We start from the raw sequence: 18297 nt of genomic DNA, 5'->3' as shown, positions 1-18297 counted from the left end.
TCAGTGCTTTGTGATATGCATTTTTTATATCCCCTTTCCTCATGGGGTTTAATGGCAGACAGGCATTACTGCTCTCACCTTTATGCCCATTTTTACAATATTGATGAGCAACTACTGCTGGAAAGTGCGGAAGACTAGGAAGATGCAACCTTGATCCCGCAATTTGCTTCGTAATTCTTAACTTCAGTATTAAAAATGGCACCTGTGAGGGATAACAGAAGGGCTCTACAATGGGTAGGTAAATCTGTGCAGCGGATCACCGACACCAGCCTAATCCATCAGACATGTCGATTATGCAGCAAGGTGCCGGCAAAAGACCAGCGATATCATAAAAGATCTCACCCACCGCGATTATGGACTGTTTGTCCCACTCGCATCAGGAAGAAGCTACACAGCTGGACTACTCAGACTTTTTAAAAGAAAAACAAGCCGTCAGGCTGGTCAACACCTCCCCCCACTAATCCCCTCCACCCACCTGTCACCACCACTGCATACATGTCACTAAATGTCACTTTATTTACAGTCTGTGTGTATAACAGTTACTTGTACATTGTGTTTTATAGGATTGTTTTTATACCTACTTTTTTCTTTAAATTGTTTTCTTTATGCTTATTCTGTTTTTTAAAATGCTGGATTGGATCAGGAATAACAATAATATTGTTCTCTTTTACACATGTGTACTGAAGAATGCCAAGAAACAAACTTGAATAAGGGTAGACTGTAGCTCTCAGGGAATTAGCCCAGAAATCAAAAGCCTCTAGAGGTGGACAATATTGGCCCCAGTCACTAAACCAAATGCTGATTTTTTTTTTATTATATATTTTCTTGACAGTAAATGTGGTTCATATCCTCCTGAAAGCTGCCTCTTCAGTTTAATTGGCAATGTGGGTGCCTTTATGGGTAAGTGATTATTTTGATCATTAACCAGAGCTGCTGTTACCTTCTAGCTTTCCTACTCTTTATTGCTGCCATTCTGGATCAATTATTTCTATCAGTATTGATTGCTTGTTTCAGTTTTTCTGTGGAGGCTGTTCAGAAGTGACTCAACTCTGGTTAAATTGAGGTTTGTTGACAATGTCCCCTTCTGATTTTGAGCACTGGCCAAGGGTTTTGCTATGTTTCACGTGATTTGTGGTCCTGGGCAAGAAGCCTCAGTGCCAACCAATCTCGGCAATCATCAATCCTCAGTGACTTATTTGGGAGATATTGTATGAATAAATAAGCTACAGAGCTTAAACATGTTCATGCTACAAAAAATTACTGTACAAAAATAATCATTTGGTTCAGCTGATGTCTATCGTTCATTCATTCATTCATAGTGTGCCATGTCTGACATGGGCGATTGTGATCTTTCCATGACCATGATGGTTCTTGCATGTTTTTCTACAGAAGTGGTTTGTCATTGTCGTCTTCTGGGCGGTGTCTTTACAAGGTGTGTGACCGCAGCTATTATCAGTACTCTTCAGAGGTTGTCTGGCTGGTGTCAACGGTCGCATAACCAGAACTTGTGATATGCACCAGCTGCTCACACAACCATCCACTACCTGCTCCTGTGGCTTTACTTGACCTTGATTGTGGGGGAGGGGGTGATTGCTAAGCAGATGCTTCACCTTGCCTAAGGGTAACCTACAGGATAGCAGAGGGAAGGAACACATTATACCTCCATTGGTAGAGACACCCTGCCGCTGTAATATCTATATGCCACCTAAAACTCCTACTGTAATTACTACCTCCCATCTTCAAAGTTAAAAGTACATATATATCACCATATATTACCCTGAGATTAATTTTCATGCAGCATTTACAATAGGACAAAGAAATACAATAGAATCAATGGAAAAACATCTTATCCCCATGACTTTCTGTGGAAGTAGTATTGTTGTTTATAATGATCAGGCAGGAAGCTGGGGATTTTAGTCATATAAAAATACACTGCAGAAGCAGGCCTTTTGGCCCATCTAGTCTGTACCAAACCATTTAAATTCCCTACTCCCATCGATCTACACCTGGACCATAGCCTTCCATACCTCTACCATCCATGTACTTATCCAAACTTCTCATACATGTTGAGATCAATCTTGCGTGTGCCACTTGCACTGGTGTAAATTGTAATTTGTGTGTGTATAATTTGAAAATTTCTTCTTCTTCTTTGAATCACTTCATGAACTTGCATTTCATATCTATAAACTTCTCTAACTTTCCTGAACATTATTCCTCTAGCACTGGTCACTTTGCAAACCATTTCAACTTGCTTTCAGTGGCACCACCCTATCATAACTATGTGCTGTGTGTGAATGTTGGTACTGTGTTTTGTACCTTGGCGCCATAGAAACACTGTTTTGTTTGGCTATATTCATACGTATGGTTAAATGACAATTAAACTTGAATTTTTTCTACTACAGTAGCTTTACAGTGCCAGTGATATCTGATCAAGTTTCAACTCTCACTGCTGACTGCACGGAGTTTGTGCGTTCTCCCGATGATTACATGGGCTTTCTTCAGGTGCTCCGGTTTTCTTGCACACTCCAAAGATGTATGAGTTAGAGTTAGTGAGTTGTGGGCAGGCTAAGTTGGCACCAGAAGCATGGCAATACTTGCAGACTGCCTCCAGCACATTATTGGTCATTGATGCAAGATGAGGCATTTCACTGGTTGTTTTGATGAATATGTGACAAATAAAACTAAGATTTATCATTGCTACATTTATCTCTTTGATATCTTCCCCCAATATCTCTCTGCCTCACTACTTCCATCTCTTTAACATCCACTGCTTTAACCAAGGTCTAGAACAATTCTTTTGACTAGCTCATTATTTGAGTTTGTCTTTGAGATAATCTGGATAGTTCTTATTTGCTAAACCTGCTAAATTTATGCAAGTACTTTGTGTTGGTATTAAGACCACTGTAGTACTTTTCTTGTGGGCAAAGTTTCTTTGCAGTGAATATTCAACAAGAATTGGGGTTGGATAAAACAGGGCAGGACTATAACGCTACCTCAGCATATGTCTGTCTTTAGCAGCATCAATTGTTACAGGCCCACAGCATCTGCGCTAGATTACTTTCTGTATACACAACTCATAATTTTGAATGTTTTTAGTTTTAAATTGCATGACAAGGCACCAATTAAAGAGGTGATGGGAAAAGAGAGTGCAGAGTTGTACTTTTACGTGCCTGCTTTGGAGACGTTTGGTTGGATAATGCTGAGAGAGCTCAATTCTGTAACTATCCTGTGTTGTATTGGTATACAACCTGGAAGGAGGCCATTCCATCTGTTGAGTCTATCCAGGATTCAGCTAATCCCACTGCCTTCATAGGAGAAGTCTGAAGATGGGGATGGGTGGGGGAAGAGGGAAGGGCATGATAGAACATAATAGATAGACTTTGGCATTGTATTTATGCCAAGACAGCATCTATGCCTAGTAATGGTCGTTGGATGAAAAATACTTGAATATGTGTTTCACCTTCAGTAATAAAGACAGTAATCAAAAATAAAGCTTGAGCAATGAATTGTTTAATGGACAATACAGTTGCTATTGATGAACAAAAACAATTATTCTGATCATTGCCTGTGTCCGTTCACGGGCAATATCTAGGCGGTTTCTCTCTCCAGTGGAACAGTGCCCAAATGCTGATGTCCACAGATATCTACTGGTTTGGTCATTTCCTTCCTATTAGCTACATTCTTCCCAGTTTTGGGAATGGCTCTAACTATTGTGCACCTTGTGTTTTCTTTGGTCTCTCCAGTGATCTTGATCTGTGGTCTACGTTACGGTCAAATTTTAGAGAAGTGCCGTCCAACATGGATCAACTCTGGAGCACTGATTGCTGGTTGCATTAATGCAGTTGGCCTTGTCATGGTTGGAAACTTCCAAGTAAGTTCCTGTTACATTTTCCCTATTTTCAGGAATATTGAGAAAATATTTTGATTGATGGTTAAAACAAAGGGATTAATCTCTGTAAATCATGAGGATTAATTTTGCGACCTTATGACTGAAGGATGTCCCTTTATGGTATGAAGATTGGTGGAGGGGCAAATAGTGTTGAGGAAACAGGAAGGCTGCAGAAGGACTTGGACAGATCAGGAGAATGGGCAAGAAAGTGGTAAATGAAATACAATGTTGGAAAATGCATGGTCATGCACTTTGGTAGAAGAAATAAATGTGCAGACTATTTTCTAAATGGGGAGAAAATCCAAAAATCTGAGATGCAAAGGGACTTGGGAGTCCTTGTGTAGAACACCTTAAAAGTTAACTTACAAGATGAGTCAGTGGTGAGGAAGGCAAATGCAATGTTAGCATTCATTTCAAGAGGTCTAGAATACAAGAGCAGGGATGTTATGCTGAGGCTTTATAAGCTACTGGTGAGGCCTCACCTTGAGAATTGTGCACAGTTTTGGGTTCCTTATCTTAAAAAATGGTGTACTGACATTGGAGAGGGTTTAGAGGAGGTTCAAGAGGATATTCCAGGAATGAAAGGGTTATCATACAAGGAATGTTTGATGTCTCTGGGCCTGTACACTCTGGAATTTAGAAGGATGGGGGGGGATCTCATTGAAACCTCTCGAATGTTGAAAGGCCTAGAGAGTAGATGTGGAAAGGATGATTCCCACGGTGGGGGAGTCTAGGACAAGAGAGCGCAGCCTCGGGATAGAAGGACGTTCATTCTAAATGAGTTCAGGGGAATTTCTTTAGCTATAGAGTGGTGAATTTGTAGAATATATTACCACAGGCAGCTGTGGAGGCCAAGTCGTTGGGTGTAGGTAAGATTGATAGGTTCTTGATTGGCCACAGCATCAAAGGGGAGTGGTGCTGGGGGGTGGGGAATAAAAGGATCAGCGATGATTGAATGCAAGGGCAGAATCGATGGGGCAAAATAGCCTAATTCTGTATCTATGTCTTATGGTCTTGGTCTTGTGGAGATGAAGATTAATTTCTTCAGCCAGAGGGTGGTGAATCTGTGGAATTTATTTCCACAGATGGCTGTGGAGGCCAAGTCATTGAGTAAAGTTTTACAGTAGAGGTTGATCGGTTTCAAAGGTTACATGGAGAAGGCAGAAGAATGGGGTTGAGAGGGATAATAAAACAGCCATGATTGCATGGCGGAAAAAAATCGATGGGCTGAATGGCCTAATTTTGCTCCTATGTCTTACAGTCTTATCCAAGGTGAATTTCCACCACTGTACCACTGAAATTTAAATTTGTGTAATTAAATAAATCTTTTATTTTTGAAAGCTAAGCTCAGTAAGAAAAGCCATGAAGCTCTCCAATACTGTAAAAACCTAGTGAGTCATTAATATTCTTCAGGGAGAGAAATTTCCATTCCTATCTGACCTTGCTTATATTCAACTCCTTCCCACCAACGTGGTTGGCTCCGAACTGCTCCTCTATTCAGGAGTAGTTAGGGATATGAGCACAGTCCTGGAGTAATGAAAAGTGATAGTTTTATATTTGAAACTGCAGTCTGGCGGATGGCCAAGCATTCAGTGAGATCAGGTGTAGGCATGTTTACAACAGTACACTTCCCAAATATTATTCTATTAGATTACTTTTGTGTTCCATTCCTGTGGTTTGTAGTTACATTAACTACACACCTGATCTCTGTCATTAAAGGAAAACTATCCTTGCAATTTGCTTGAGGGGCTTAAGTGCAGGCACTTGTCAGCAAAGTGTTGGGTTTTCTTCATTCCTTCGCCATGCATTGTGCTTCAAACCAAATACCAGGAGATGCACCTGCTACTGTAAAAGAAAAAAAACGGAAATAAATATAAAATAAGTTTTAAGGTGTTGCCAATAGAAGGGGGAAGGGATAAGAGAAATGAAGGAAAGATCTGTGATTGGGAGAAATGCAAGAGTTTAAATGATAAGGGGTGGGTATGCAAGTCAGGGGAATGTCTTGTCAGGGAACAAAAATCTAGAAAAGGTGTGAATGCAGAACAGCTATCTGTAATTACCAAAAGAAAGTGGAAGAGTAAGCTGGAAAGATGTCAGAAACAAAAATTATCTACAATTGCTGAAACAGTGTAGTGGTTACTGCAGCACTATTACAGCTCTCCCTCTGATTCTTTCCTTCCTCATCTTGAATTCTCCATCTCTGTTCCAAAGAATAAGTTAACAAGAGGTATCTCAATGAGTGCTAAATCTCTGTTGACTTTACTGCTACACCTGCCCCTATACCTCCTCCCTCAGCACCATTTAGGACCCCAAGCAGTCCTTCCAGATGATGTAACACTTCACCTGTAAGTCTGTTGCTTCATCTATTGTATCTGGTGCTCCCTCCTCTGTGTTAATGAGCCCCGATGCAGATTAAGGACTGCTTTGTCAAGCACCTTCACTCTGTCCCCTGCAAAAGGCAGGATCTGGTAGCTGGTACCCATTTCAGTACGCCTTCACATTCCCATTCTAACATGTCTGTCCATGGCTGCCTCCACTGCAATGATGAGGCCAAACTGAGGTTGGAGGAGCAACACCTCCTATTCTGTCTGCGTAGCTCCCAACCTGGTGGCATGAACATCAATTTTTTTTAACTATCAGTAATTACTGCACCCCCCCCCCCCATTTTCTATTCCTCATTTTAGTTGCCTTCTTACCCCTTCTCACCTGCCCATCACCTCCCTCTGGTTCTCCTCTTTCCCTTTCTTCCATATCCAACACACTCTCCTATCAGATTCCTCCTTCTTCGGCCCCTACCTTTTTCACATATCCCCTCCAGTTCCTTACTTCATCAGCATCCACCCACCTTTCCTATCACCTGGTCTCTCCTGCCAGCTTGTACTCCTCCCCCCCCCCCCCACCACCTGATTCTGGCTTTTACCCCCTTGCTTTCCAGTTCTGATGATGAAATGTCTCTGCTAGAAAAATGGACTGTTTATTCCCTTCCATACATGCCAAGCTCCTCCAGCATCTTGTTACTCAAGATTTCACGTGAGTCTCTTGTGCTTGATTTGCTACCCCTTTTACGGTTTGTTCCATTACTCCAGCTCTTCTATTTGGTTGTATCTTGTCATGATGGATTCCTCTAGCAGAGTTTCCAGTATGTCTTACTTTTTCCTTGAGTGTGAATTCCTCTCTATGTTATGACATTGTCCTCAATCACCTTTGTTCAACTTCGACATCCTGAACCAGAAAAGGATTCTCATTGTCTGTACTTGCCACCCCACCAATCTCCATACTCTGCAGTTCCTAAAGTAATGTCACCAGCAGGCATGATATCCCCACCAGATGTAGCTGTCCTGTTTCTTTCAGCATTTCAAAACAACCATCTCCTTGGAGACATTCTGGCTCACTCTTTAATTCACTCAACTTCCTTTGTGATGCAGGAGATGCAGCAGCTGCTTGCCTTCTTCCTAATCGCAGTGCTGGACTCCGAAAGCACTGTCTAGGCACAGTACTGACAAGTTACTGCTTTCTCTAATTCAGCATGGTATTCAAAAACTGCAGATGCAGGAAGGTTAAAGCTGTTAGGGACCCTCAGCAGACCAGGCAGCATCTATAGATACAGAAACAGACAATATTTCTTTACGGCCCACCTCCAGGCCCAGGAGCCTCCACATTCCTACCCTGTGTCTTGCCATGCCTCGTCCCCAGCCCAAACACCACCCTCAATCCTGCTCCCTCCTCAAAGCTCCATTCCTGGGGTGGAGGCTGGAAGCCTGTCATCGTTTGTTGTTGTTCAACAGGTGATTTTGCCGTGCTACTTTTGTTACCCTGCACAAATTATACAGTATTTTCATTACATTAATAGTATGTAATAATTTTTACTCTTAAGTGCATATGTGTGATGAACAAGTATAAGACAAAGACTGCTTACCCGTAGCACATAAATTCAGAGTTGGAAATGATGGCAGTCCCAACAATCCCAAGCTATCTCATTATATATTGCAAAATACAAAAAAAAAATCTGGTCACGTGCATTTTGAATAAGGGGTAGTCAACTCGTATTTCTCTTTGCATAGATGCCTTCTTAAAAAATTTTCAACATGTTTTATTTAAACGTACTGAACCAAAGTATCATTTATCAGACCAGAGAGCTTAAAATCAGTCATGTTGAGAGGGAAAGATGGTTTCTTGAGGCCCATGTGCAGATAAGGGAGGTACATAATGTGAGGGGCTGTGAGTTGATCTTGAATATGGTTCTGTTGCATTTGAGCTAGGCAGATCTGGTTTGGGAGGATAGGTCTGCTCAGGTTGTGGTGTTCAGTTGCTCTCTGGCAATTATGTAGTGATGAGTCACAGCAATGAAGCATGCCAGCTAATCCAATACTATCAGACATCCCACCCTGCAAAAACTCATTTCCTGGAGGTCTCAACTTCATTTCAGGGAGGTCTCAACCTCATAGCAGTCTGTGTCAATGAATTTGTTAATTTTGCAAGACATCAGATTCACAAGCGTTTTGTGAGACAGCTGACTTCTGAATTCTGTCTTAATGTGCCATGTTCACAATAGCTGCTGAATTGGTTGATGAGCATGCATAGTTTTTTGCTATTTCTGAATCAGGAAACATTTTCCTGAATAGCTTGCCTGTGTGCTTACACACCTGGAATGGCAGGTTATACTCAACGATAAAAGATGTAAAGTACACCTCAGCTCTAGTGACCTTCTCTGTCAGACTTTGGTTTTCTGCTGAAAAGAACTGTGAAATACTTGAGCAGCCTTCCCTGCGCTTAGCCTCCCTAATATGTTGTGGTCCCTAAAAGAAATAAAAGCATAAGGTGTATCCTTATTACAGATGTGCGCCACTTAACATCCATTCGGACATTCAGACAGCGTCGGATCACATATATGTCCGGGGTGTGTGTCTCTGTCTGTCTCTCTCACTGCAATAGTCGGGATCAGAACCTACTTTTTTACTTTGAAATGGGGGATTTTAAATGAGTGATTTAGAAGTTCTTCAAGTTCAAGTTTATTGTCACCTGGCTGATTGTCCACAAACAAGACAACCTCTCTCCGGACCACAATACATATATCACGAACACCACATAAAACAATATATTACCATATTATTTAATAAAGTGTAATTCAAAATGCATATAAAGTGCGCAGCACAGGTAAACAGTTTGCTGTCCTAATGATGAGACCTCAGTGGGGGCCGGGTATTTATTAAAATCGGGTTTTCTTCTGAAAACGGCTGCGCTTAAACCCTGCCCATCGCGGGCTTCAATGTACCTGTACGTGGAAGTGTTTCAGGAAAAAAACCCCGAAGAATTTGCTTGCTGTGAGCGCATTTTTAAAAGTGTCTTAGAGGACGATTTTGGAATTTTGCTCCAATTTAAACCCTGCTCTAATCCCCTTTAGGATGCCAATGTGCCCCAGGTTGTCACCGCCAGCCTTGGGAATTTCTTCACTTTTGTACTTCATCACCAACAGTTGTCTGGATAATTTCAGTATCATTACAGACAGCAGTAACTGAACTGATGGAATATGGAAGAGAGAGAGAGAGGTCGACTATAAAGCCTGCCCACAGAGAAAACTGTTAGCACAAAGAGAGATCAAGCAAGATTCAGTCATTTTCTTTCTTTTTTTTTTCCCCCTCTCCCTCTCTAAAAAATTGATTTCCGGGATATTGTATATAATTTGCGGGCATCAGGGAGCCGCTATCGATATGCGGGAGACTCCCGGAACTCCCAGGAGAGGTGGGATGTCTGTATTATTACCACCACATTCCCTTAAACTCCCCTCCCCCACCCTGGATACTACAACTTACCTACACACTAGTGCAATTTAAAATAGCCAGTTAGCCCACCAGCCTGTGGGGCTTTTAAAGGAGGAAACCAGAACACCCCAGAGTTCACGAGAAAACTTACAAACTCACAGGGACAGTACCGGAAGTCAAGGTTGAACAGAGGTGCTGGACTGTGAGGGAGCAGCCCTACTAGTTGCACCACTGTGGTAAAAATGTGTGTATTCAGTGGTTAAATCATTGGGTAGTCGCTATTCTCTTGAGTGCTAGTCAATGCCTACAAAGTTCAAAGTAAATTGAAAGTACATGTATGTCACCACACACAACCCTGAGATTCATTTTCTTGTGGGCATACTCAGTAAATCTATAGAATAGTAACTATAACAGGATCAATGAAAGAGCAAGTGGAGTGCAGAAAACAACAAACTGTGCAAATGCAAATATAAATAAATGGCAATAAATAACAAGAACATGAGATAACAAGATAGAGTCCTTAAAGTGAGATCATTGGTTGTGGGAACATCTCAATGGATGGGCAAGTGAGTGTAGTTTTCCTCTTTCATTCAGGTGCCTGATGATTGAGGGGTAGTAACTGTTCTTGAACTTGGTGGTGCAAGTCCTGAGGCTCTTGCACCTTCTACCTGATGGCAGCAGCAAGAAGAGAGTATGGGCTGGGTGGTGGGGATCTCTGATGGATGCTGTTTTCCCACGACAGTGTTTCATGTAGATGTGCTCGATAGTTGGGGGGGCTTTACCTGTGATGTAGTGGGCCAAATACACTTCCTTTTGTAGGATTTTCTCTTTAACAGCATTGGTGTTTCCATTATGGGCTCTGATGCACTCTCCACTGTACATATTGTATGCAGCTCATTCACCTGAAGGTGATGGCTCCTTACTGCAGTGCATCTTTAGAGATCGAGTATGCTTCGACATTTACCCTCCAGGCCTGATCTTTATTGTGTGTCTTCTAATATATAATACTGGGCATGTTCCAGAGCTCTTGCTTCTCAGAAGCCCTGTAAGTTCTGTTTAGTTGATAAAATATTTGCAACATTAGCGTAAAAAGTTAATTTGATTGTCTCTTAAAAAGTTGTATTCCTTTGTCTTCAGGTTGACCATGCTAAAAGCCTACATTATATCGGTGCTGGAGTGGCCTTTCCAGCAGGCATGGTCTTTGTCTGCCTACACTGCATCCTGACGTATAAGGTTGCAGTATCACTTCTAGATCACTGGACAGGCCACATCAGGGTTATCCTCACCATACTGGCCTTAATATCTCTCGTCCTCAGTATCCTTCCATGCAATACTCTTCACCAGAGGAGTTTTTATCTGTGAAACAACGAGGCTATTGTTTGAGAGTTTTGCTCCACAGATAACACTGGTGGTGAGTACGCTTTTCAAGATGTTCCCTCTACTCTACAAAATCACAAGATGTGTTGATAGTTTTAAAATTGAAGCACTAGAGTAAATTTGCAGCTAACAGTGGAAATGTGATGTATGCTACAGGAGTACCATGCAGAAGGTTGCGACAATTCATGCTGCTGCATAGTTGGTCAAAGAATAAGCAGGAGTTTAGAATTGGATCATTTTCAGATAGTGGTTAGAGTATTTTCAATACCTCTTTATTGCAAAAAAGATTGCAGTTTCTTGTTATTGTCTAGTGAGTCTAGCTGGACAAAACAGATTAGAAATTGCGTTGTGGAGCGTAGGTTGCATGGTAGTGTTTTATAGAGTAGAATTGCTACTTCTGTACATGTTTTACATGCACTGCCTCTCTCCTGTGATGCTCTCAGACTGACATTGACTTGTTGGGGAGTTCTTGCCCCACACCCTCACTATATATATCCCATCCCCCTCACCCTTCTTCACCCCCATCCCAACTCCTAGTGGCTCCCAACATTCACAAGTAGGACTGTCCTGTCTCGATTATTCTTTCTTTGCTTGTTCAATTCTTCCCCACTTCCACTTGTGACATCTTTGATGCCCCTTCGTCTCTTTCACAGTTTCCATTTCCCTAGTTCCAGCCATCTCATCTTCATGCACATCCAGTTCCCCCTTTACCTACATCCCAAGGTGCCTGAGGGGCTCTTCACTTGCATGAACAGTGATGTCTATACACGGTGGGCATGCTGTGTGGAATGCATGGCAACACTTGCGGGCTGCCCTCAGCACATACATGGGTGTGTTGTATGTTTCTATGGGGGTATGCATGATAAATGAACTCTTGAAACTTGAATCTGCCTCACTTGGGTGACCAACACAGTCTGAAGAAGTACTGGGGGTAGCCCGCAAATGTTTCCAAGCCTCTGGTGCCAACAAAACATGCTCAAACCTCACTAACCCTCCTTGGAATCTGAGGAAACCAGGGCACCCAGAGGAATGTGCAGACTCCTTGCAGATAGTGGGAATTGAACTCCAATCTTCCAATTGCTGGTTCTGTAAAGCGTTGTGCTAATGGCTACACTGTCATGAGGTACATGGATGGGAGAGGTTTAGCCCCAGTGCAGGTAGATGGGACCAGCCTGGCTTGCGCTGAGGGCCCTTTTCTGTGTTGTAATCCTCTGACTCTTTACGTATTTGCTCCAGTTTTTTTTGTATTGATTGAATTAGTCCACTTTGGGCCCAGGTTCTGCACATCCTGTGCCACGTTGGGAGTTGTTTTTTTTATTTATTGAGATACAGCGCAGAATCAGCCCTTCGTGCCGCACCTCCTCGCTTAATGACAGCACAATTTACAATGACGAATTAACCTATCAGTTGTACGGCTTCGGTATGTGGGAGGAAACCAGAGCACCTGGAAGAAATCCATGCAGTTATGGGGAGAACATATAAACTCCTTACAGACAGCAGTAGGAATGATGCTTCTTGTGTTCAGGATGGATGCGAGTGTCTTCTCCTGGAGGAACTGGTTCTCTATACTTTGGAGCTTGTACATGGGTGATGTTTTAATAGGTACATTTAATGTCAGAGAAATGTATACTATATACATCTTGAAATTCTTTTTCTTTGCAAACATCCACAAAAACAGAGGAGTGCCCCAAAGAACGAATGACAGTTAAAACATTAGAACCCCAAAGCCCTCCCCAGCTCCCCCCCCCACACACATGCAGCAGCATGGTGACGACCTCCCCCACCCCAACCAGCAAAGAAGCATCAGCACCTTCCACTGAGCACTCAAGTGTGCAGCGAAGCATCAATAAATACAGACTTGCAGTACCCCAAAAACTACTCATTCACCCGGTCATTTGACATACCACAGGCTCTCTCTCCCTAATGAGGGAAAAAGGGGTGTCCCCGTTTCACAGCGAGAGGGGAGACGTAATAAACAGCTGGCTGATTTACAATGTTAAAAGTCTGTTGTGTCGCTTTTTCTGAGGTCTGCAGCACCCAGAGAATCGGCACCAAAAAAAGCTGCAGCTCTCCAGACACACAACCCCTGACAGCTAGCCTGCTGCTCCCCATGTTCCGTGTTCTCCCGCGACACTTCAGTCAGGGACACTGGCCTAGAATCTGCACATCCTCAAGAGCCACAAAAATCTGGAACCCTGAAGGTGCACTCGTCTTCCAGGCTGTGTCCTTGGTATATCAAAATGCGGCCGGTGGTGAAGCCTTGAGAGTGGGTCCCATTCCTACAAAGAACTGGAGTCAGAGTGTAACTCCAGGTCAGGGTCTTCAAAAGAACCTTAAAAAGGGAAAAAGGAGATATCAAAGATAGAAATAGCAAGTCAAGGAACATCTATGGAAAGGAACAAAGAGTCGATGGATGGGGCTGAAGCCATTTCAGAAGATACCCATCAACAGCACAAGAAAAGTGCGGGCAGACAGGGTTGACTGCCAAGCATGCTGGTGGTTCAGGAGTCCAGGGCACCTTGCTCTTTCTCATCGGTTTTCTGACATGAGTACTGATGGGGAAGAGATGTTCTCCCTTTGACTATAACCAGACCAACACATAGCAGTAATCATGGCTAGCTTCCTGAGAAAAGTCAATAGGTTTAGGTTCTAATTGGGAGTAGATGGGTATTTCTGTGATGCCAGAAAGATACACTGTCTCTTTGATGCCAGCGGAGTTACAAACACTTTGGAGGAGAATTTGAACACCCTGAGGTTGTGGTCCATATGTGAACCAATAATGGGGGTGGATAAAGGGATGAAGCTATGTAAAATTTTAGGAAAGAGTCCAAGAAGCAGGAGTTGAAGGGTATAATTTCCACATTCTTGTCAGAAGTAGGATAGTGCAGGTGAAGGTGAGTGGCTGGAAGTGTGGCACAGGAGAAATTAACAATCTGCCAGAGGATTCAGCGGGTCGGGCACTATTTGTGTTGGGGGGGGGGGTCGGGGGAGAGATGGAATCATTTGAAACCCTGTGTCAGGACTGAGGGGAAGTGGCCAGTGTAAAGAGAAAGGGAGTTGAGTCTAAGGTTGGTGGACAGGTTGTGCCTGGTGGAGGGGTGGAGATGGTGGATGGTAGATGGAAGTGGACAAGGTGCAGATAGAATGAGTGTCTATTAGATGCTACAGAAGGCTGGGCCTCTGATTTTGGGGGCAGTTCCGAGAGCTTGTACGGACTGTGCGTCACTGGAGCTGGAACTAACGCTCTTGTAGAAGTGTTCACTTGTGCGGACAAGCTTAAACTGCTTTGGTGCTGGGTACAGAGAAATGAGACGAGCAGAAAGAATTGGGAGTGATAAATGGAGTCAACGATTAATAGCAATTTTTGATGCAAAACCAGTTAATGAATATAATGCAGATTTGCATCTATAAATACATGAAGCATATTAAACAGGGATCAGTGAGCTGTAGGAGTAGTTATCCTGGAATTGCAATTACAGACTTGGCTTAAAATAAGGCAGGAATAAGTTTGAAATACTCTGATTATATGTGTGTAAATATTTATTGATATCGTCAGATAGGGTAGAGAAGGTAAGGAAGGAGGAAAGTGGCAATCTAGAATAATATTGCCATGCAGCAAAGTGAGGGTGTCCGCAACAATAATTTAAAAGCTACCTGTGGCGAGGAAACAACAGAAGTATAATTGCATTGCTGGGATTGTCAACAGCTTGACAACTAGTAGGTAGAATGTTTAGGTTGAGTTCTCCGATCCTGGCAATCCATTTGCAAATGTTTCGTTAATTAATAGTGCACTGATGATGTCTCCTCGTATGATGAAACGTTTGCAAATCAGTTATCAAGATCAGAGAACAACTCAACCCAACCCAAGCTACACATGTTCTGAGTTATTTCCAGTAGGTAGAATATTGAGTAAGTTGGAAGGGGAAATGCATGGGTGTGAAAAAGCTGCAGAATTGCAGTAATGGGGACTTTCATTAGAACGAGGAATAGAAAGAGAGAAAAACACATACAAAATGCTGGAGGAACTCAGCAGCCAGGCAGCATCTGTGGAGAGGAGTGAGTCAAAGTTTTGAGCCAAGCCCCTCCATCATGGAAATATAGAAAACCTACAGCACAATACAGGTCCTTTGACCCACAAAGTTGTGCCAAACATGTCCCTACCGTAGAAATTTCTAGACTTACCTGTAGCCCTCTATTTTTCTGAGCTCCATGTACGTATCCAAAAGTCTCTTAAAAGACCCTATTGTATCTGCCTCCACCACTGTTGCCGGCAGCCCATTCCACGCACTCACCACTCTGAGTATAAAAAAAAAAACTTACCCCTGACATCTCCTCTGTACCTGCTCCTCGGCACCTTAAACCTGTGTTCTCTTGTGGCAACCATTTCAGCCCTGGAAAAAAGCCTCTGACTATCCACATGATCAATGCCTCTCATCATCTTATACACCTCTATCAGGTCACCTCTCATCCTCCGTTGCTCCAAGAAGAAAAGGCTGAGTTCACTCAACCTATTCTCATAAAGCATGCTCCCCAATCCAGGCAACATCCTTGTAAATCTCTGCACCCTTTCTACGGCTTCCACATCATTCCTGTAATGAGGCGACCAGAGCTGAGCACAGTACTCCAAGTGGGGTCTGACCAGGGTCTTATGTAGCTGCAACATTACCTCTCGGCTCCTAAATTCAATTCCATGATTGATGAAGGCCAATACACCGTACGCCTTCTTAACCACAGAATCAACCTGCGCAGCTGCTTTGAGCGTCCTATGGACTCGGACCCCAAGATCCCTCTGATCCTCCACACTGCCAAGAGTCTTATCATTAATACTATATTCTGCCATCATATTTGACCTACCAAAATAAACCACTTCACAGTTATCTGGGTTGAACTCCATCTGCCACTTCTCAGCCCAGTTTTGCATCCTACCAATGCCCTGCTGTAACTTCTGACAGCCCTCCACACTATCCACAACACCTCCAACCTTTGTGTCATCAGCAAACTTACTAACCCATCCCTCCACTTCCTCATCCAAGTCATTTATAAAAATCACAAAGAGTAAGGGTCCCAGAACAGAAACCTGAGACACTCCACTGGTGACCAACCTCCATGCAGAATATGACCCATCTACAACCACTCTTTGCCTCCTGTGGGCAAGACAGTTCTGGATCCACAAAGCAATGTCCCCTTGGATCCCATGCCTCCTTACTTTCTCAATAAGTCTTACATGAGGTACCTTATCAAATGCCTTGCTGAAATCCATACACACTACATCTATAGCTCTACCTTGATCAATGTGTTTAGTCACATCCTCAAAAAATTCAGTCAGGCTCATAAGGCACGACCTGCCCTTGACAAAGCCATGCTGACTATTCCTAATCATATTATACCTCTCCAAATGTTCATAAATCCTGCCTCTCAGGATCTTCTCCATCAACTTACCAACCACTGAGGTAAGACTCACTGGCCTATAATTTCCTGGGCTACCTCCACTCACTTTCTTGAATAAAGGAACAACATTCTCAACCCTCCAATCCTCTGGAACCTCTCCTGTCCCCATTGCTGATGCAAAGGTCCTTGCCAGAGGCTCAGCAATCACCTCACACAGTAGCCTGGGGTACATCCCAGACCACAGTTCGTGTGCTTGCAACACTTGTGTGTCCGACAGAGTGATCAGCAGCACTGGGGCTCCACAGGGGACTGTCTTGTCTCCCTTTCTCTTCACCATTTACGCCTCGGACTTCAACTACTGCACAGAGTCTTGTCATCTTCAGAAGTTTTTGGATGACTCTGCCATAGTTGGATGCATCAGCAAGGGAGATGAGGTTGAGTACAGGGCTAAGGTAGGAAACTTTGTCACATGGTGTGAGCAGAATTATCTGCAGCTTAATGTGAAAAAGACTAAGGAGCTGGTGGTAGACCTGAGGAGAGCTAGGGCACCGGTGACCCCTGTTTCCATGCAGGGGGTCAGTGTGGACATGGTGGAGGATTACAAATACCTGGGGATACGAATTGACAATAAACTGGACTGGTCAAAGAACACTGAAGCTGTCTACAAGAAGGGTCAGAGCCGTCTCTATTTCCTGAGGAGACTGAGGTCCTTTAACATCTGCCGGACGATGCGGAGGATGTTCTACGAGTCTGTGGTGGCCAGTGCTATCATGTTTGCTGTTGTGTGCTGGGGCAGCAGGCTGAGGGTGGCAGACACCAACAGAATCAACAAACTCATTCGTAAGGCCAGTAATGTTGTAGGGATGGAACTGGACTCTCTGATGGTGGTGTCTGAAAAGAGGATGCTGTCTAAGTTGCATGCCATCTTGGTCAATGTCTCCCATCCACTACATAATGTACTGGGTGGGCACAGGAGTACATTCAGCTAGAGACTCATTCCACCGAGATGCAGCACAGAGCGTCATAGGAAGTCATTCCTGCCTGTGGCCATCAAACTTTACAACTCCTCCCTTGGAGGGTCAGACACCCTGAGCCAATAGACTGGTCCTGGACGTCTTTCATAATTTACTGGCATAATTTACATATTCCTATTTAACTATTTATGGTTTTATTACTATTTATTATTTATGGTGCAACTGTAACGAAAACCAATTTCCCCCGGGATTAATAAAGTATGATTTATCTCATCCGGTCCCGGCGACTTATCCAACCTGATGCTTTCCAAAAGCTCCAGCACATCCTCTTTCTTAACATCTACATGCTCAAGCTTTTCAGTCTGCTGCAAGTCATCACTACAGTCCTTTTCCATAGTGAATACTTAAGTAAAGTATTCATTAAGTACCTTTGCTATTTCCTTCGGTTCCATACATACTTTCCCACTGTCACACTTGATAGGTCCTATTCTTTCATGTCTTATCCTCTTGCTCTTCACATACTTGTAGAATGCCTTGGAGTTTTCCTTAATCCTTCTCATGGCCCCTTCTGGCTCTCCTAATTTCCTTCTTAAGCTCCTTCCTATTAGCCTTATAATCTTCTAGATTTCTAATGTTACCTAGCTCTCTGAACCTTTTGTAAACTTTTCTTCTTGTCTAGATTTATTACAGCCTTTGTACACCATGGTTCCTGTACTCTACCATAACTTCCCTGTCTCATTGGAACGTACCTATGCAGAACTCCACACAAATATCCCCTGAACATTTGCAACATTTCTTCTGTACTTTTTCCTGAAAACATCCGTTTCCAATTTAAGCTTCCAATTTCCTGCCTGATATCCTCATAATTCCCCTTACTCCAATTAAACGCTTTTCTAACTTGTCTGTTCCT

At 43.1% G+C, this 18297-nt stretch overlaps 1 protein-coding gene across 2 annotated transcripts in view; it reads left to right on the top strand.

The window, feature by feature from the left end:
• Positions 1-18297, top strand: part of LOC140201901 (transmembrane protein 150A-like) — a 59616-nt gene that overhangs the window by 14231 nt on the left and 27088 nt on the right. For both annotated transcript variants that reach the window (XM_072266679.1, XM_072266680.1), the window contains exons 4-6: positions 833-900; positions 3744-3871; positions 10786-10963. In XM_072266679.1, the coding sequence (XP_072122780.1) occupies positions 833-900; positions 3744-3871; positions 10786-10963 (374 nt within the window). The remainder of the gene's footprint in view (positions 1-832; positions 901-3743; positions 3872-10785; positions 10964-18297) is intronic.

This window comes from Mobula birostris, chromosome 8, assembly GCF_030028105.1.
Source record: "Mobula birostris isolate sMobBir1 chromosome 8, sMobBir1.hap1, whole genome shotgun sequence".
Lineage (NCBI taxonomy): Eukaryota > Metazoa > Chordata > Chondrichthyes > Myliobatiformes > Myliobatidae > Mobula > Mobula birostris.
This window is presented reverse-complemented; position numbering and strand designations above follow the sequence as displayed.